General features: G+C 42.1%; 1 protein-coding gene across 4 annotated transcripts; it reads left to right on the top strand.

Annotated features, from left to right (window-relative positions):
- Nucleotides 1-648: 648 nt before the first annotated feature.
- Nucleotides 649-17,970, top strand: fhl3b (four and a half LIM domains 3b). Of its 4 annotated transcripts, XM_069516794.1 has the most exons (9): nt 649-781; nt 1,245-1,390; nt 1,487-1,596; nt 4,011-4,082; nt 13,687-13,872; nt 15,372-15,546; nt 16,366-16,535; nt 17,004-17,190; nt 17,328-17,970. In XM_069516794.1, exons 5-9 carry the CDS (start codon nt 13,717-13,719, stop codon nt 17,477-17,479), a joined length of 840 nt encoding a protein of 279 aa, XP_069372895.1. In that variant the 5' UTR covers nt 649-781; nt 1,245-1,390; nt 1,487-1,596; nt 4,011-4,082; nt 13,687-13,716; the 3' UTR covers nt 17,480-17,970. The 4 variants fall into 4 exon arrangements, with proteins under 4 accessions (XP_069372895.1, XP_019960100.1, XP_019960101.1 ...); XM_020104541.2 differs by lacking the exon at nt 4,011-4,082; XM_020104542.2 differs by lacking the exons at nt 649-781; nt 1,245-1,390 and having other exon boundaries at nt 4,014-4,082.
- The last annotated feature ends 2,236 nt before the right edge of the window (nt 17,971-20,206 follow it).

Raw genomic sequence — 20,206 nt, 5'->3', positions numbered from 1 at the left:
GCCAGGTTTGGCGTTTTTTTCCGCTCATTTGGGTTAGAAATTGAAGTTTGTGGGATGTTTTCTTCATTATTAGGATGTTTTAAAGAAAAGATATGTGGGATTAGGATTTAATAGTGAGGGTTTCAAATTATTCCTGAGGCTCAGGGAGTGATACATACAACCAGGGATTGATTAATGTAGATGATCCCTCAATCAGGGCCTGATTGCATCTTTAAAACGTTTTTAAACTTAAATCTGAACACACAACAAACATGTTTATGTTTTATTCACTGTGTCTCACACCATGACAGTGTTTCAGATGATCAGTGCAAATGTTTACGATAATAAAAGGATATTTAATATAAAGGAGGATATAAAATAAAAAGTCACTTCAGAACTTTGTTTTAAATTTTTCTTCCATCTCAAAGTAATGAAACTGTGATTTTCAGTGTTTTGAATACTGACATTGAGAGCTGATAATAGTATATTCACTTTATTCAATACTTCAAATGTAAACACATACAGAGAAAAATTGCTCTAGCCCAAAATCCACTTCATTATATTCAACATTAGACTCCACGTGTTTGCTGTTCATCATCTTTTTATCGTTTAAATCTTCAGAATCTGTTTCTTTATCTGTTCATGTGAAAAACTTTCTGTTTCTTCTGGAAGTTTACGGAGCAGTACCGCCGGAAATCGTAAGGGGGCAGTGCAGGCAGGAGCATAAAGCCGGACCACCACAGGACACGAGGAAGACATTTCAACAATGGCGGGACGTTTGGAGAAGAAGCTTCAGGAGTTGGTGAGAAACTACAGAGACAAGAACAACAACCTCAGTGAGGCTGTCACAATAAACTGCACCATCACGAAACACCCAACAGCCTCCACTTAGTCACACACTGAGAGAAGTTGAGCGACAACAAACACCAGTGATGAGATAACACGCTAACACTCTGCACGTGTTCAAACACAAAGTTAAACTCGTCTCGTGACGTTAAAGTTATGTTGGACAACAACTCAGAAGCTCTTTGTTTTCTTGTGCACGATAATGACGAAAACTTAACGTGGGCTGAAAGTAGCAAACCGCCATTACTGTTCCGTCCTCACAGTAATCAGACATTACGTTACTCGTGTTGCAGCGTCACAGCTTCGATTCCAGAGTTCACACCTGTAACTTGTTTATGTCTCTCATTTTGTTTCATCGCACTTCAATAAGCAGGCGCCGTGTGTTTCCCTCTCTTATTAACATCCTTTGAGTTGTTCAGCTCTCCGGCCTCGACAGAGCCTTCCTGTCTGACGTCGTCGGGAGGATCTACGTCACACCACAGACAGCTGTGCCCGTGGACACGCAGCCCCACGAGCTCTGCTGTGAAATGATCGATGTCGTCATTGATGTCTCCTGCATTTACAGGTAGGAAGCATTAAACTCAACAAGTGATGCCAAAGGTCACATCCTCTCTTTATCCAGAGTTTGAAGTTGCCTCCCTTGTCCCCTCGCTCCTGGCAGACTGATGGAGGATGGCTGTGGCTATGACAGGGAGTCTTTGGCTATCATCAGGCTCGACACCACCGCGGGTCTCGTCTGCGTCCTCAGAGACGAGAGCTTCCAGAGGAAAGGTGGGTCGTTTTAGATTTTATAAACAGTCAAGTTGGTATCGTCACACACTGGTTTGAATATACAGCACGTCTAAATGTTTATTTTAAATCTGAAGCTGGCAACACAGAGCTGTCTAAACTGTTCAAAATGAGGAATGAAGCCGCAGTCTTACTTCAGAGTCGGTCCACGCTGAAGCAGCCAATGTTTTCTGTCCACATTAAACTGTGCTTAATATGAAACTGAAACTTTGGGGGGAAATTCTGCATCTAACTTTCTCAGTGGTCTTTCATTTAAAATGCTTATAAATTCAATCACACCAAGTGTTTTTCATACTGTTAATTATAATAGTGTGAAAACAACTTTCTCCAGTCGTGTCGCATCTGTCGGACATGTTGTTGTACGCTTTGGTTTTTCCTGTCCATTTAGACAAACGAGATAAAGCGAGTGTTAGAGGTTCTGACTGGGGAATTTTGTGAGATGTTCTCAGTCGTATCACTAATCAAAGCTACGCTACTGGATGTAGCCTTAGACTGCATTCTCTCATATGACCAGCAGCTTATAAAAGAAGACGTTTAAGTTATTGTCCCATTTAAAGTCAAACTGACGATAAATGACAGAATGCATTGGGGCCTTGGATGCCAATGTGAATGACAGCTAGTCTATGTGGTGCAGTGTGCTGTAGCCATAGCCTCTGTACATTTATCAGTAATGATCCTTTCCACAAACTCCCCATCATCACATTCTACAGCACAAACTTCCTCCATGTTCCTGCTCAGTGTACCTCTCGAGGTCTTTAATCCCTTGTATGAAAAACGAGTCCTGCTGAGCGTTTGCGCTCCGGTGTTTTCTGTTGATAATGACTCATGCAACTAGCGCTCCGCTCTGGATATTCTCAGACCAGAACTGTGCCAGTTTCACCATTAGAGCCTCGGTTGATTAACAACGGAGTCAACAACATGATTGATTTAATGGAGTCTGGAAATAGCTGCTGATGCTTTTTCTCTCGCACGTCCTGCCACGCCTGCTGACAGCTCTTTTTTTTGTAGTTTGATGAACACTGAGGACAGATTTACTCCACAAAGGTTCAGTTTATTTTTGCATTTTTTGGTGAAAGTGATTAGCCGTTGCTTTAAGATATATATTTGTTATCGTACATAAATCTTAAATAATATATACAAGATGTTTTTGCTTCATTGTTATTTCAGTTGTTTGATTATTGCTTGAATGTTTGGTTGCATGTGTTTGCTGCAGTTGAACGTTTGTAAGTCATTGGTTTGAACAGCAGATGGCAGCATATTGACATGCACATATTTGAGATTTCAGAGTCCACTTATGCTTCTGCAATAATCAGATAAGAAATCAAAGTTTATATATAATTTATTTTCTGTCAGACCCTTCAGAGGACCCAGCATTCTATCAATAGTTTGTGTAAATAAACTGAAAAACACCACATATGAATTAAAAGCCTTCATTACATCATTCTCCTGCACTGTACATTCTGATTTAATGGGTAGTGGCAGGACGGAGCCGCAGCCGAAGCCTCTAATCGTCCCCAGACCTCCTGCTCACCACTGTGGAAAATGGAGGTCAATGAGCGGGAAAATGATATCTTGCTCTCCGGGATTTTTCTGTCAGGACTTTGCAGTTCGCTTCTAACCACCAGACCAACTACAGAGAAAACTCTAAAGGTTTTAGACTGAAAGACAATATAGAGACTTTTTGGGATTAAACACTCTTATCCTTGTGAACGTAACTGTGCTTAACCATTTATTAGCAATAAACTAGTTATAACAAGGGTTTCTAACTGAAGAAATGCTCTATGATTAGAATAAACAGTCAATACACGCGTAATAATTTGAATTCAAGATTAATGAATGCTTTATAATTGGAATAAAAATCTAATTTAAGTGTGTAAACCCTTTATAATGTGAATAAACAGCTAAAAATGTTTTTATAAGACTTGTTGCAAGACTAGTTCCTGTGTGTGAACAAGTTCTGTTTAAATCTTATACTAATCATTCACAATTCTTTATACACAAGACGTAAATATATTCTCTGCAAATGCTAAATATGGTAGTTAACATAAAATGTTCATTGTTATATAATGTTTCCACTTCTGTAAATATGAGATGATTTTAAGCATTTTCCGTTTGGAGAGATAATACAGTGGTTTTTACATCAGCAGCTGGAAACCACGTGGATCCTGCACCATGTATTTAAAATATTCTGTTACATCCAAAAAACACACGGTCCACCTTCTTTCGGCGTGAACTCCTCACAAGGTGAAAGACGGAGGGAGTGGAGAGACGCGCGGAGAGGGGCGGTGTTTGGATGAGTTTCGCTTTTACGCACCAGACTCCGACGCTTCAGTCCGTGGAAACCCACCAGTTCCAGAGTCCGCGGAGGATTTTTAATCATTTGTCTCATCACACAGCAGAACTGAAGAGGCTCGACCCCGCAGAGACTGGATCCTCCAGAGGCTGCAGCAGCTGCTGCGCAAACACCGGTACGTTTCATGTGACCCGCAGCTTTACATCGCTCAGAAATAGACGACAGGTACAACTTAGAGGCGTTTTCATGCGTAAACGTGGATGAGCGTGTGACTTTTAAGAGTTGTACGAGGAGTTTGTCTATTGAAGCGAATCTGTACTTTGCCTTGTGCACATGGAGGCTTTAAATTAAACCATAAATAAACGTATTGATGGGTTTACTGCGGCTTTATTAATGGTGAATCATATATTTATAAAACTCTTAATAAGACACATGAATAAGTACAATTATTGTTTGACTAACTAAAAACGTGCTGCATGGAATCTGGGTTTAAACCCATTCATTGAAGTTTTGAATGCTTATTTATTTCCTGATAATTTTGAGATCTGCAACTCAATCAAATCAAACAACTGCCAAAGGTGTTTTCACAACCTGGCAACCCAATATGAATTGTTATGTGTTGACTGAAGAGGACTTTGCACCGACTTACATTGATTTTCATGGAGAAACTGTAGTTTACAAGTCTAATCCTGACCCTTGACCTACATCTAACCTTTAAACATCTAAAACCAAAGGGTTTACACTATGGGGACTTGCTTGTTGTCCCCATACATGTGACTTTATAAACAGATTTAGGTCCCCCACAACATGATGGATGCACCAGAGAGGATGTTCTCTTAGCAGAGCGAGGAAATAGTGGAGGTTATTGGGGCAGGGGGGCCTGAACGGGGTCCAGAATGAGTAACTGATACTGTGGGTAAACGCTGCGGCCCCGTTTTTTAAGTCAGAGTCATGAGAAGAAAAACAAGGAGACCTTTGAGGACACAATCACACACATCTTGGGCTGGCTCAGAGGCAGGAGGCGTAATGGCACTGGTGGGGGGGCACACAGAATAAAGCTTTATGTAGACAATTAGAGCTCACACACACACACACACACACACACACACACACACACACACACACACACACACACGTCAAGCCATTCACTGTTGAGTTATAGTGATGTCATGTCTGCAGATTACAAATTTTGTTCCGGAGACTCAGCAACCTCCCTCCCTCCGACCGCCGCCTCGACCAGCACCACTCATAGTTTCCACCACCACACACCATCCTCATACCATCACTATGTTTCAATTCATTTGGGTGAAATCAGTGTATTCGTGGAAACAATTCCTCTCTGGATGTTTTCTGCCCCCTGAGGAAATGTGTGAATGCGTGTTTGTGTCTGCGTGTGCATTGTTTTTTGGGTTCCACTTGGAAAAGGAATTCTTGACTTTTGTCTTTTTTTAGAAAACAGAGGATGGAAGAAAAATACTTCTTGTGCTCAGTGTCGGAACCACACAGTTTTGCCACGTTTTGACCACAGTCGCATTCCTCTGAAATTCTTGCGTTGGGCGACGGTTGGGCCTGAGTTCAATCACTGGAGAAACGAGCCAGAGGCAAAGAAAACAGATAGAAGGGGACATTTTTCATTTGACAATTGAGTAACAGTCATAAAATTAGAAAATCAGGGACATGACAGTGTAGAGTCGGTCTCTCTCAAATCATTGTCTTTACCATTTCTGATTATGTTGTACAGTCAGAGAAGAGTTAAAGGAATAGTTTGACATTTTGGGAAATATGTTGATTATTATTTCCTTGCTGAGAGTTAAATGAGCAGACTGGCTCTTCCCGAAAGTTGACCAAAGCTTAATTAGCGCTTTTATCTTGTTTTTATTTCATTATTTTTAAAGCTGCAACGAGTATTTTTGCAGATACAACACTGACATCACCTTTCAAGTCGATTTCTTGTTGCTCTGTTTTTTTGGTCTAACTGCTAAAATCTCCTCCATGTTCACCAGCCAGACTCCAACTGTATGTGCCTTCTGTTTTTGTGCAGGGCAGTAGTGTGTACAGTGTACAGTGGGTTTCTAGAGAGTTGTTTGAGTAACACTGCCTGCTGAGGCCAAACATTTAATTACGAGAACAATAAGAGTGAATCAAATCTGTAATTTTGGCTGAAACAGCGAACTGAAGCTCACTCAATTGCTCAAAAACTCAACATCATTCATCAAGTGAAGATGTAAAAGGGAGAACGGAACAATATTTTCTTGGTTTCACCCTAATAACCTTAAGCTCGTCTATGTAGGGAGTCCAGCTCTGATTCTCTCCACACACAGAGATGAAGCTCGGAATCTAAGACAAATAAATCCAACAGCCAACATAAAACAGACACAGCAGGTCCAGCACTCTCTCAGAAAACAAACATTTGTTACCATTAACACCCACGACTTGAACTGGACTCACTGCCAGCTGCCTGGAAAACATGTTTACTTGTGTATTTGTTCTGAATAATAGCTGTCGGTCTGAACGATCCAAGTGAAATGACATGGTCGCCAAAAGAAACTTCGGTGAAGATACTTTTTTTTAAAAATTGACTTCATAGACAAACGTGATTATAATCTTTTCACTTTTATTGTTTTCTCCATCTTTTGCAGAAACATTCAGACATTTCAGATGTATTCTGAGCTGTGCCAGTGGCTTGGCTCCGGCGGTAATGTCAGCCCGTCGGTCGGTCAGTCCACCGCTGTGGTGGAGTTAAATCTCTCATTGGAGTCATGTAGACATTCATGTTCCCCAGAGGATGAACCTCAAGCGCCGTCATCTGGTCTGAATAGTTTTCTGTCCAACCGTAGCTTGAGCTAGCAAATGTTAAAATACTAACCCGACAAACTAAAATACGTTAAATCTGCTGATGTGTAGTATTTAGTGTTCGTTAGCAAACATGCTAACAGGAAGTTTGCAGCTGTGTTTAATTCTATATTTACTGTAAATCCTGAGATGACAATCGAAGCATATACACGATAACTTAGTGAAGTAAGTAGTTGAGGAAGAAAACGGTGTTAGGCCTTGAGTTTCATTAAGTTTCCAATGTTAAATGAACAGTGAGTAAATGTTTATTTGATCTCAGATGGATTTTAGGTGTTTCTTTAAATGGAATTACAATTTTCACCTTTGATTTGTACCTAAATTATATCGTTCTTTATGGAAACATCCTGGGAAATGAACCTTCTTGCATGATGGTGATGAACTTCTCTCCTTGTTGTCTGACTGAATTGTGTCCTTCAGTTGACAGAGGTGAAGCAGCAGCTGCAGAGCTCATTGTTCCACAGAGTAAACAAACAGCCAGATGGAGACTTATAAACAGAGCCAGACACGTAGTCTATCTTTAAATGAGCTTTGTGTAGCAGGTTGTGTGTCATTATATCCAATGACACTGGTCATATGGAACAGAGCATAAAAGAAAAGTCTCTTGACGACACAACATTAAGTCAAAGTCGAAACTGACTGTTCCAAGAAACCTTCCAGGAAAATTCAGATATATCTTTAGTATCTATCATTAAACAGAAAGAAGCAATTCATCTTGATGGGAGTTTGAATTATAGACAATGAATTGCACATTGTTTGTCCATTTTAAATTGTGTCTGGGGCTGAAATAGGCCTTGTGATCTGCAGGAGGCTTTACAAAACAAAACCACACAACCACTCCATCTTAAAAAGCTCTTTACTCCCCAATACTTCAGCTTAGGTTACGTTTCAGTACGACTGACAGTGATCATATACGTATTGTATCTAATAGACAACACAGCTGAACCCAGGACACTGACTTTATCAACTAATTGCATTTCTGGCGACTCAGTGTCTCGTGAGATCTTCGATGAGATATTTAACTCAGAGACAATACAACACACAGTGTGTGTTCATTTTGATTTGTGTGTGAGCAGCTGATATTGGGCTTGTGATCTGCAGGAAGCTGCACCACATTGAGCGTCTTTGTACGGGGGAAGAAAGCGAGCACAGTCATCTGACGGCCATAAGAGAACAGCCTTGTTTTTCCTATTTTTCTGTACCAGTTTATAACCGTTACCAAGAGGGTGTCACTTCACTCCACTGCTGCTGCAGGGCACCTCTGTAGGTAGCTCCCCAAATCCAGGTTGTGTGATTCAGGAGTCGCACAATATGAGGACTGTTCTCGGGCGGCCAGGCTGTTAAAACACCCTAATCTACTGCAGGGGAAATAAACAGAAAAGTGGCAAGATAATTAAAAACCAACTTTGTTACGCACTTTCCTGTTTTAATTGGATGCACACATGGTCTGAGGCTGTTACAGTTAGAGCACAGAAAAGGCTGTTATTGTTGGTTCAAGGCAGAAAGCAGTTTTTCCTATGATATACACCAGTGCACTATGTACTAATTATATAAATGTATATATAGTCAAAACTGTCAAAGGTTGTGTCCCTTAATACAGCAGCAGTTCACTCACGGACACAAAGACACTAGTGTAAACCTGGTGGTGGTGCTGGTGGAAAAGTTGGAGGATCACCTAAGTCATTGGGATGCGTCATCTAGGGGTGATGGACGTCAAGATGTATTAAAATGTAATGGCAGGGGCGCACAGTGGTCAGCACTGTCATCTCACTGGTTCGAATCCCGATTTAGTTGGAGTCTTTTTGTGTTCTCCCTGTGTCTGTGTGGGTTTTCTGTCGGTACTCGAGCTTCCTCCCTGTCCAAAGACCTGCAGAGTGAAGACTCGAAATCAACTGTCGGTGTGAATGTGAGTGTGATTGGTTGATATACTGGCCCAATATCAGCTGGGATTGGCTCCAGCCCATCTTTCGACCCTCAAAGAACGATTTAAGATAATTGTGGACGTAGCCCACCAGTCGACCAACATTGCCATCCATGATGTTACGAAAAAACAACTTTGCTACTCACTCCACGTTTGAACTGCTCAAAGACAGCACTGATTTTGAGTTTAAACATTTCCAGAAAAAAAGTCCTTCTCATGGCAGATTTGTAGCGTCTGTAGCTCAGGTTCAGAGTGGGAATGTAATAACGTCACCCAGAAAAAGGCTTTTTTATAATGCACGATTTAAGATTCTGTGGCTTTGACAGATTTAACACTTACCTATATACTGGTCCCACTGGATTTTATTGCGTGTGACAGTGGTTTTCATCATGGAGCGGTCTGGTTTGTAAACCTCACACACAAGTCCAAATTCCTCCTCGGGGAAAATAAACACTAACACCCAGCAGAGCTGTGATGGCTCGCAGAGTTCCTGGCTCCGGTCGTAAGAAAGTGTCAGGTTGGTGCAGAGTGAAACAACAGCAGTGAGCCATGAAGGGACATGAGACAGGAGGCCTGGTGGCTGGGAGACTGTTGCCATTTGGCTGCTACTACAAAAGCCAAGCGACCGCGGTAAATCCCTCAGCGGGACAGACAGAGTATCAGTGAAGAATTCAGCGCGTCCACTCCACAAGGTGAATTGTGGGTTGAAATAGTTTCGGCAGCCGTGCTGCTACAGAGAAAAAGTACTTAGACAAGATGGAGTGTTTGGTTAAAAGTCCTGTGGTGGAGGAGAACAGGGGCAACAAGTATTCTTGGGCGTGTTCCAAGGGAACACCTGTAAAGTGAATGTGTCCTAAACCAGGCACTGACAATGTGTGAGTCAGAGTCAGCTGATTTAATTGTCTGACAGTCAAAGGTATGATGATGAAAAGAGTCTCACCAGACGTCAGTTGAGACATTAGACTGTGAATGGACACAGAAGACGTGACAGCTCCCAAAAGTGAAGCCAGAACATTAAATTGTCGTACGTTTGATATTTGATGCTTAAACAATGAGGGTGAGACTAAATGTAGTACACACGTAAACAGGATTAAAAGCAAAGTTATAAAGTGATAGCTATATAAATTTAGTTTACTGAGGACTGAGTAAACCTTTAATGATCAATTATCAAAATCATTAGCTTGCTTGTTTGCTAATAAGTTAGCTTTAGGCATTTAAAAAAAAAAATCTCATGCCCCCCCCCCCCCCATGCTTTCAGTGTTTATGCTAAGCTAAGCTAATTACCTCCTTTCTCCAGCTTTACTCTACAACAGTTTTTTTCACATGTTTATGAGTCTTAAACATAATTGCTGATTATGTAGCTTTGAAGATGATTTAAAATCCAATTGTGTTTTAATTTGATGCTGTTGTGTTAAGAAGATTTCCCTCAAGGAGAATTGTTTGTATGGAAGACAACAGCTGGAGACCACAGAATGTGTCCACAGATGTCCTGGCTCAGGAAGAGAAACATAAAGACACAAAATCAAGACTGTGTCCGGAAGGAAAACCATTGTTCTACCACTGCATTCACTGCAGACATGGATGGATGAGAATAGAAACCGAACCTCTCCAGACATTTCAGGGGGGAAGTTGAGCCGATTTCCCCATCCAGACAACAATCTGACAGAAAACAGACATAGGATGTTAAGTTTTCTCTCAGTTTGGTTTTCCTCCATGTTTTGTTGAGCCGGCCTGAGTCTCTGTCAGAGGAAGCAGCGCTGTTATCTGCTGGGATGTTTGAGGGATGTTCTCAGTGTTGCTCTAACATGGTGTTGGGAGAAAACGTCGCGGAGGAGAGGGAGTTTCTGCTGCTGGCGTCGGCTTTGGGACATGACTGAGAGCAGACTGTGTTTATCTTTCATGTTTATCTGAAATTACTGCATCATTGGTTATTAGAATCAAAATGTTTGATAGCAGTCAGACGGGAGGAATGTAAACTGCACTTTCTGGACGACTCCTCAACAGACCAGATGCAAATACTTGGAGGTTGTGGAGCATGAAGCACGGCACCTGAAAAAAACCCAGCTTTGTGCAGGGGGAACCTTCACCGTGAAGAGCGTTTCATTCTTCACAGCTTCATTACAAACCACTAATGGTGGTGGAACAAATGGCCTTTTATCGTTGCACTGAGCTCTTGGTCCTTGTTTCAACCAAACACATGACGGCTCATTCCTCGATCCCCCCGGGACATTTCAAAGTTGACCGCATCTCCTGTTTTCTGACATTACAGAAACATGTCTAACCACTCAACCCAAAATAAGACGGACACTGTAAACAATAACTGTTTCCAAGTAAAATATATTCCAGTCGTTGTAGTAACGAGCAGGAACATACATCCACACTTTATATACAGTATCATGCTCAGCCCTGCCCGTCCTGCACTGTTCCACAGGACAGTATTTTAACCTCCCACACATCATTTCCTCGCTCATTTCCTTTTGCTGTTGCAGAACATGGGGTCAGATATTCTGTTAATGCCTCGCTGTGTTCAGTAATAACAGTGGGATGATGTTATTGTCTGTGTGCCTGGCCTTATTTCCACCTGTCCTTCCTCTGCTCCACAAGCTTTGGGTCAAGCATTTTGATTTGTGCTTGTGTCTCGTTGTAGTCGTGTTGGTTGTTTCTTTTTGAAATACTCGAACTAACCATCTATCACCTTCTGAGTCATGATCAATGAGACACATCATCTTGTTTCTAGCAGCCTCTGCAAGTTATTATCTTGGGTCAGTCGTGGCAATTCTGCAATCCCACTCTGACAACGAGGAACGAGACAAAAATCTCTTACGGTATCGTCACACTTTAATGCTCAGAGCATGGTACACAAGACAAAGGTTAGTTTGTAATATGCACGCCGATGGGAAGCTGTTCTTTCTCTTCATACATTTGGCTCGTTCCTCCCACACTGGTTGAGGTTGTTTCTGAGCCAAAGGTCAGGATCTTCTGATGACATCAGGGCAACAATGCCTTAGTTTAGGGAATCAGGTCAAGATTCAATCAGTTGCACAGGCTTCAGCATGATCAAGGTCACATTGTAAAGATTCAATCATGATCAATCATAGGGGAAATGAACATGAGTACATTCTGCATGATTGTGTTACATTTCCCTTACAGGTCATTGTATTTAAATGAAATACAGTCACTGAAACACTTGAATTATATACACAAACTTACCAAATGTTGCCCAATTTAGAAACTGGACATGTCAATGTCATGATCACTGTAATTTCAGTGGGTAAACTAAATTAAGCAAACATCTTTATGACATTACGAGTTTAGGATTTTGTTATCTTAGATAAACGAGTGGTGTTGCCCTTTAAACACAAACCAAACACAGATTAAAAGATGCCCTCCAGAGAGAGCCTTTGAAATTGAGAACGCTGTTTCAGTCCAGCTCCCAACAATTAATATTGTTTGGTTGTTCCTTCTCAATGCCAAAAATGCCGCAGGGGGTTTCAAACAAGAATGAGTGGGAGGGAGAGGCCGACAACGTGAGCTTTCACTGGTGAGTGAGTGAAGATGCAATAAGAGAAGCAGTTATAATATTACAGTAAAGTTTTACAATGAATCAACCCTTCACTCTTCAGTCAGCCACTTCCATTTAAAGTGCACAACAATATTTTCCGGGGTACTGTTTCTATTTCTTGCATCGTAAATCTGATTTTAATCGATTCTATTCGGCAGTTTTTCCAAAGTCACCAACAAGCTCCTCCTCTTTTCGGAACAACTAAACATCTCACAGACGGACAACAGGTCATCACCGTCAGTTAATGTTCCTCTGGAGTCCCCCAGGGCTCAGTGTTTGGGCGTCTCCCATTATTTCTCTTCATGTTCCAGTTTTCATCTTTCTTCACGCACTCCACTTCCACTGCTTCACCAGTGACATCCAGCGTTACATCACTTAATCCATCATTGCTGCATCGTCACTCCACCCTGATGGTAACTGCCTTGTTGGAATTAAATCGTGCAATCAAGGCAACGATCTGAATACGCTGTGATCATCACACATCCGTTTTCCACGACATTTTGGAGCAGTCCTACTTTTTCCTGCTTCTTTAAGGTTTCAGCATCTCAGCTACGAGCTCACCCACCACAACACCTGCCTGTCGGACACACACACACTCTGCCATTGCCAGTACATTTGTCCTTGCAACTCATCCAGTTAATCTCCAGCTATAATAACACTCGTGATTGACCTTTTTCATCAATGTGAGCACGACCCCACAAACCACACACACTGGCTACACAAACACAATAGTTTGCCCATTTATTTTCCTGACAGTCGCCATGACGCTTGTTCGTGACTTGTAACAACTAAGAGTGTGTTCCATTTATAGACTGTATGTAAAGATGGGTCAGATGGGACAATTCTAAAGGACCTGTTTGCCTATTTTATTTAATTTACATTTTTTCCTTTATTTTATTGCAGTAACAAAATTAGGCCATGTCTATTTTAATTCGTTTTTCCTCTGTTGACACGTTTTTAATGAATGGAGTTTCTGATGGGCTGGTTCAAACCTTGTATACAGTCTAAGGCTCAAACTGTGTCCTGGTCTGTATCCAGCCTGGAGGCCTGAGGTTCTCCACCACCTGGTTTAAAACAGATGATGTGTGATAAATAATAAAGTACTTCCTTGAGATGAAGAGGATCTTCACAGCCATTACTACAATGATAAACACATGTTAAGGTTGTTTCACTTCTCTTGTCTATTAGTACCTAATAAACAAAGTCTAGAGTGGAGCGGTATTTCATGTTGCAGGCAGAGGGATAGGATATCACCCACAGGCAGAGATAAGAAGATAATAAGACCTAAACATATTGTACAACAATAACATGAATGATTTTCTCGGGGGGGGGGGGGGGCTCTCTTCTCTTTCTCCTGCTTTCTCTCTTTCTAATCTCACTCCTCCTCCTCCCTGCTCTGACATCTTACTGATACTAACCTGCGTCTGGGACTTCTTTGTTTTTCAGTTGGTCGGCCAGAAAAAAGAGACAGACATCATGAGTGACCGCTTCGACTGCAAAAACTGCAACGAGTCCCTGTATGGACGTAAATACATCCAGGTGGAGGACAACCCACACTGCGTCCCCTGCTACGACCGCCTGCACGCCCACACCTGCCAGGAGTGTAAAGAAATCATCAGTCACAACGCCAAGGTGAGAATGACTTGTCTCACAATGATAAAGTGATGTTCTCTCTTGGCTCATGTCTCATCCTTCCACCATCATTTCAGTAGTTTTTGAGTCATCCTGCTGAAAGTCGGATAAACAAACAGAAACAAACAAACATGACCTCCTTGGAGAAGCTATTACATTTAGGTACTTTTCTCAAGTACCACTTTAAACATAGGACTTGACTTGTAGTTGAATATTTTCACAGTGTAGTATCACTACTTCAAGGATCATGAGAAGGCCCACTTCTTCCACTTCTGATCATTCTTCTAACTGCTGGAGTCCAGCTGGAGTCCCTGCAAAACATCAGCTGTTCTTACAGAACATCAGATTGTCTGTAATCTCCTCTAACAGTCCTGAATGCCTTTAGTTAGTGAAAATGAAAAACAGCGTCCTGGAGGAAACACCCACAGACACCATGAGGCCATCAGTGTCCTGTGAATTATGGACTCCCTGCGAGGGCCTGGCAGTAAATTACTCTGCTGCTTGCTTTGGCCGTTCCCTCCTCCATGACAAGACGTAACAACATTCGTCCTCGTCCGTCTCAGCATGTTGTTTTTTTTACTGTGAAACCCCATCCCTCAAAAGATAAGTTTTTCACCCACCGTGGTCAACTCCGTTCAATGGAGCCATTTGTCACAGAGCTGACCACATGAACTGGAACACAAGCAGCTGTAAAAGATAAAAATCACAAAAGTGAGTCTTTATACAGAGGAGAAAGTGGATTTTTCTCATGTGTGTGTCCTTGTGTTAACTCTTTTTCTTGGAGGGCAGCAGGATGTCATAAGAAAAAAAGGAAAACTTTTGGTTTTCAGCCTCTTGTGTCGGCAAACATCCAAAGCACTGAAGTGCCCTTGTGTGGGAAACTGGATCCTGTGGCTGACCATGACCTCTGACCTCTGAGCGGATGAGGGGCAGCACATTAAGTCTCCCTGAGAGGAACTGTAGAGAAACACCACAACCACAAACTGCCTCAGTGATGACGGCTGTGAAGAAACATCCAGCTTTATTTTTAAACATAGTCCAACATCAACCACCATAAACAAAACTTGTTGAAATGTTTTATTTCATTGTACAAAATATTCAAATCTTTATTAACTTTTCACCAGATCAGCTTTAAATGTAACAGCCATAATCTTTAATACAGGGTTCGAGAATCTTTTATAAAAAATTGTACTTCCACCAAGGAGGTTATGTTTTCACCCCTGTCCGTCCATGTGTTTGTTTGGGGAACGATGGAACACGGGCTTGTTAAATTGGTAAATTGTTTTGGTTCAGAATTTAAGGGACTGTTGGGCCTTGGCAGAGGAATTCTTTTTACTGAAAGCCATCCCAGTTTGTTTTTAATGTCTCTGACATGTCTCTGAAGCAAGGAATTGACTAGAGTATTTCTAAATACGATCATGGATCTTCTATTAAAGATCCACTTAGAAGTTTTACAATCTCTGTTTGCCCCCTCTGACCCTCCCTCTCCCTCCCTGCAGGAGCTCTTCTATGAAAACAGACATTACCACGAGCACTGCTTTCGCTGTTTCCGCTGCGACCGCTCTCTGGCGGACGAGCCCTTCACCTGCCAGGAGGACGCGCTCGTGTGCAGCGACTGCTTCTGCAACGAGTTTTCCTCCAAGTGTGTGGCCTGCGACAAGACGGTCATGCCAGGTAGAGACAAGAATGAAAGAGGACAAAGTTAACCAGCCTTCCTGCAGACAGATCCTTGAGCAAACACAACAAAAGAGTCAGAAAGTTCACACCCAGTCTCTGCAGGGTTGAAGATGTCAAACCGGGTTTGACAGCTCAGATGTGACACAAAGATTGTTTCCTTGCTCTGGTGAACATTTCTCCCAGCAGAGGTTTCAGCTCCGGCTGCTGTGACGACACAAGTGCAGCGGTGGTGTCGGATGACTGAAAATTACTCGGGCCTGTGGGCACTGTGGGATTATTATAACTCACCAGTTCTTCTCTGAACTGAGCAGTCACTTCTCTCCAGTTTCTCTTGAGGCCTGGAATGCCTTTAAAAGCTGCTTCCCTCCCCCACATAACCCTCACCCCACTTTAAACAGTGCAGCCAAGTTCAAGTTCAAAACACCATCAGGCCTTCTCGTCTTCACTTTAGCTCCCAAAAGTAGTAAAACAAGGCCGGTGATTAAAGGATCTGACATAACATCCAGTTTCATAAGCGTGACTGGTTCCTAACTTCTGTAAACCTCTGCAGTGAAGCATGTGTTTCTCATACTCAGCCTCTAATGAAAGAGTTAAAAACAAAACAATCCTGTCAGGTTGATTTGACGAGAGATAAGATGAAGTAATTGTTCAGTGCTGGAAGAGGTTTATCATCACTTTAGGTTTTCTCAGTATTTGTGTTAACGTCATCAGCTCAAAGGAAACAGAAGCTTTTAAATGTCAGGAAAGATCCCCACAAAAAACATCAAATTTTCCACCTTCATCTGCTCCCTCGCTTTGTCTCCTTTCCTCCGCCAGGCTCCAAGATGTTGGAGTACGGCGGCTCCACGTGGCACGAGGACTGTTTTGTGTGTCACGGCTGCGAGAAGCCGATCGGTGCCGAGGCTTTCATCCCAGACAAAAACAACTACTACTGTGTGCCGTGCTACGAGGGCAGGCTTGCTCCTCGGTGCAGCCACTGCAATAAGGTGAAGCAGGCAACACGTGTGACACGGCTGATGTTGACCGGAAATATTACAGAACAAAACGAAGCCTTCAAATGTCTTTTGTCCGAAAACAAGAATCAAAGTTACTCAGTTTTAAACAACTTTTTTCACCTTTGAGAAACTCTGTTATCACACATGCTATCAAATAACATTCTGTTGCTTTAGAAACTGACACATCAACTTAATTCACAAAGCCGGTAAAGGTGATTATCCCAAATTTTAGACAGTAGGAGGATGGTAGAAAATTAAAAACTACCTGAAAAGGAAAGAAATCATCTGCCTATCCCATCCACTAACATGGAGGAGGCGAGGTTTCTGACATATATTTCAGTCAGCCACCAGGAGGCGATCCCGATTATGGCTTCACTTTCATGGAGCTGTCACGTCGCCCATCTTTACTTACAGTCAACAGGCACCACAAGCAGAAACTTAAACCGTTTGTGTCCGCAGGCTCTCACCAAAGGAGGAGTGACCTACAAGGAGCAGGTTTGGCACAAAGAGTGTTTCTCCTGCACGGGCTGCAAAGCTCCGCTGGCTGGTCAACCCTTCACCTCGCAGGGAGAGAGTCCGTACTGTGTCAAGTGCTTCAGCAGCCTCTATGCCAAAAAGTGTGCCGGCTGCAACACGGCCATCACGGGTCAGTTGAAACAAACACCATGCAACATTTCTGCATTTCTAGTAAAGCAGCTTCAGAATGAGTTATAAGGAGACGGTTGGGCCTCGGTGGAGGAATATGTGCACTAGTTGCTCATGCGTTGTATGTTTCTCTCGCAGGGTTCGGGGATGGAAAGTACGTCTCCTTCGAGGACAGGCAGTGGCACCAGCCGTGCTTCAAGTGTTCGCGCTGCTCCGTGTCGCTGGTGGGCTCCGGCTTCTTCCCAGACCGTGGTCAGATTCTGTGTGCGGACTGCAACAACGACGACTGACCAACGGCTAACTGCAAAACATCAAACACTGCTGACACCAGTGGGGAAACGCCCAAACCTCAGCTTTGCACATGAACACTGCAACTCACTCACAGCGTAACGGTGACGCAGAGCTCAGTATTCACAACTCAGAAGTCAGACTTTAGCACGTTCAAATGTTTGTATTCTGTATTCTGTCCTGTGATACACTAAATATGTGATTTTTTTTTTTCTATATTTTACATTTTGTGCTTCAAACAATTAATAAAATATAGGAAACATTTAAATTAAACCTTTTTGGCTGATAACCCAAAACTTTTATACGATTTTAAATGATAATTAGACTAAGTTTAAAACATTGTTGTACTTTTACAAAAATATACTGCCATTTATACAACGGACTCTTTTCCTCTTGCTACCTGTATGTAAACATATGTGTGTAAACGTATCTGTAACATTGTTTTTTCAGCTTTCACTGCAGTGTACATGCAATAAAAATGTCATAAAACAAAGGATGATGCATACGTGAATTTATTAAAGTCACACTTGTCTGTGAATTGAACTTGAACAGTAGATCCCGTAATGTGAGGCAGGTCTCAGCAGGTTATTGACGTTCACAAGGAGCCGAAAGAGAAAACCTAGGGGAAAACTTTTATTGTAAAAACTTTTTTTCTTTTAAAAAAACGAGGAAAAAACCATCCCCCGGTTTCCCAAAGGTTTTCAGTGTGTGGACCCATGAAGACTCTCCTTCTTAACATAAACTACATAAATATTTAAAGTTCAGAACCTCTGCACTGATCTGCTCTGATGTGTTTATATGGAGGCTGTGCCAGGCTGGTGTTCACATCATGAGGGGGGGAGCAGAGGACCACATGAGACAGATGATCTGGTTTAGGACTCACTGATCTTAAAAGGACTTTATATGTAGAGAAGCGTGTTGTTGAGTGATGATCACATGTTTACGTCTCCAGAAACAATTAAAAAGTGAATCTGTTTAAACATTTTAATAACTCTAGAGAATGGATTTGGAGTGAAGATTATTTAGTCAGTTTCATAGACAAAAAAAAAGATGGACGTCGTGTCTCCACTTCCTTCCACTATCCAGAAATGATCAGGACATTTTATCCCAATTATACAGCATCAAATTACAAATTAAAACCAAGCTTAGTTGAAAATGTGACACATGAACATCCGTGTGATCGGAGAAAAATTACTTGTGTACTTAGATGTCCCATCTGTTAACATGGAGGAGGCAGGGTTTATGACCCCCACCGCAGCCAGCAACTATTGCCAATTTAGAGAATATTATCTTAACGATCAGAAAATGAGATGAAAAACCACAGAATATAATTGATTTAAAGGTGCAGTCACTCCTGACAGGTGCTAATGTCTGAAAGTTACGAGCCGTCCTCCTCACTCCAGGCCTGTGGTACTCCCTCATAAACTGAGAAATTCAGCTGTCAGGCCGTGATATACAGTCGCTGTAACTTCCCGGGTTTGATCGCCTTTTATGACTCAGTGTTAATGTTGACTCGCTGCAACAAGCCTGCTCTTTACTTGCTGTTAGAATCTTATCGCCAGATTAAGTCCAGATGAAAAATAAAAGGGGGGGCCGTGTGGCGCTGTTATACGTTTGAGCTTTTCCCATGACTCCTCCCGAAATGTGCTTGACCTTGTTTGTAAGAGAGCAGCCTTGTTTGGTCCCATGAGGAGGAGGAGGAAGAGGAAGAAGAAGAGGAGGAGGTTGAAGACCCTCAGTAAAAATTCAAGATTTCACGTCTTCCCGCTCGGCCTCTGCAGAGACCCAAACTCAGCTGGAGTCCGCTTGCGGAGGCTGTTGAAATAATTAGACGACGTGACTCTGGCAGACCACAGAAGAACGAAGGGGGCTACGCCTCACACAAGATCCTGCAGCTTCTACACTTCACTGCATATTTCCTCAAGTCTAGAGTCCATATGACTGTGTGTAGAATCAACAGGGATTCATATGTGAGTGTTTGCCAGCTGGATGCAGTCTTTGTTTCCCTGGGATTTGCCCCGTTGTAACGTTTAAATGATGAGGACAATGTTAAGAGGGTCAGTTGACTAAAGTTACCAAAACACACTTGTCACTTACCCCTTGTGGTTTCGAGCTCGCCAATAAATTTGTTTTAATTTCCCCCTGGTTTTGACAAATCCATGTGTCTCTGTGTTTTACAGAGCAGCACTACAGGACCAGGCACAAGAGAAAAATGAGAACAGGAAGATTTTCTTTTTCTTTTTTCATTCTGCATCGGGGAATAAAGTCGAAATGTCAAGAAAATGTCACATCGAGAAAAAAGTTGAGAAAAAAATCAAACTAAGAACGTAAACATACATGACTGCTTCTGCAATATTCCTTGTGTAGATGAGTTGGTCAATTGTTCCTCACATTTGGTTTCAGTAAAAGTTAAGTAAATCATTTCTCCTCATTTAATTATTTGTACATGGAATAAATTGTCCTTTTGGTTTATCCAGTGGATTAATTATCCAGAAAATAACAATCTGGTTGGTTGGTTAAGTGTTCGGTTTGTTGGCTGGTTGACAGGTAGGTAGGTAAGATGGTCGATTGAGAAATTGATTGTCTGGTTGTGTGTTTGGTTGGTTGGCGGGTTGGTTAATTGGTTGGTTGGTTTGGTTGGTTTGGTTGTTTGGTTGTTAGATACCAATGCTTTACTCATGGTCTGACTGGTTTTCATCAGAAAGTTGTCGCAACACCACAAGAAATAA

This window comes from Paralichthys olivaceus, chromosome 20 (assembly GCF_024713975.1).
Source record: "Paralichthys olivaceus isolate ysfri-2021 chromosome 20, ASM2471397v2, whole genome shotgun sequence".
NCBI classification, from domain to species: domain Eukaryota; kingdom Metazoa; phylum Chordata; class Actinopteri; order Pleuronectiformes; family Paralichthyidae; genus Paralichthys; species Paralichthys olivaceus.
Note: the sequence above shows the minus strand (reverse complement) of the source record. Positions and strands in the feature narration are given on the sequence as shown.

Excerpts from the sequence above, each read along its gene's own strand:
- fhl3b (XM_020104541.2), top strand. The coding sequence starts at position 1,498 with ATGGCTGTGGCTATGACAGGGAGTCTTTGGCTATCATCAGGCTCGACA. Across the intron at positions 13,873-15,371 it reads TCATCAGTCACAACGCCAAG|GAGCTCTTCTATGAAAACAG; the intron begins GTGAGAATGACT and ends CCCTCCCTGCAG. Across the intron at positions 15,547-16,365 it reads CGACAAGACGGTCATGCCAG|GCTCCAAGATGTTGGAGTAC; the intron begins GTAGAGACAAGA and ends TTCCTCCGCCAG.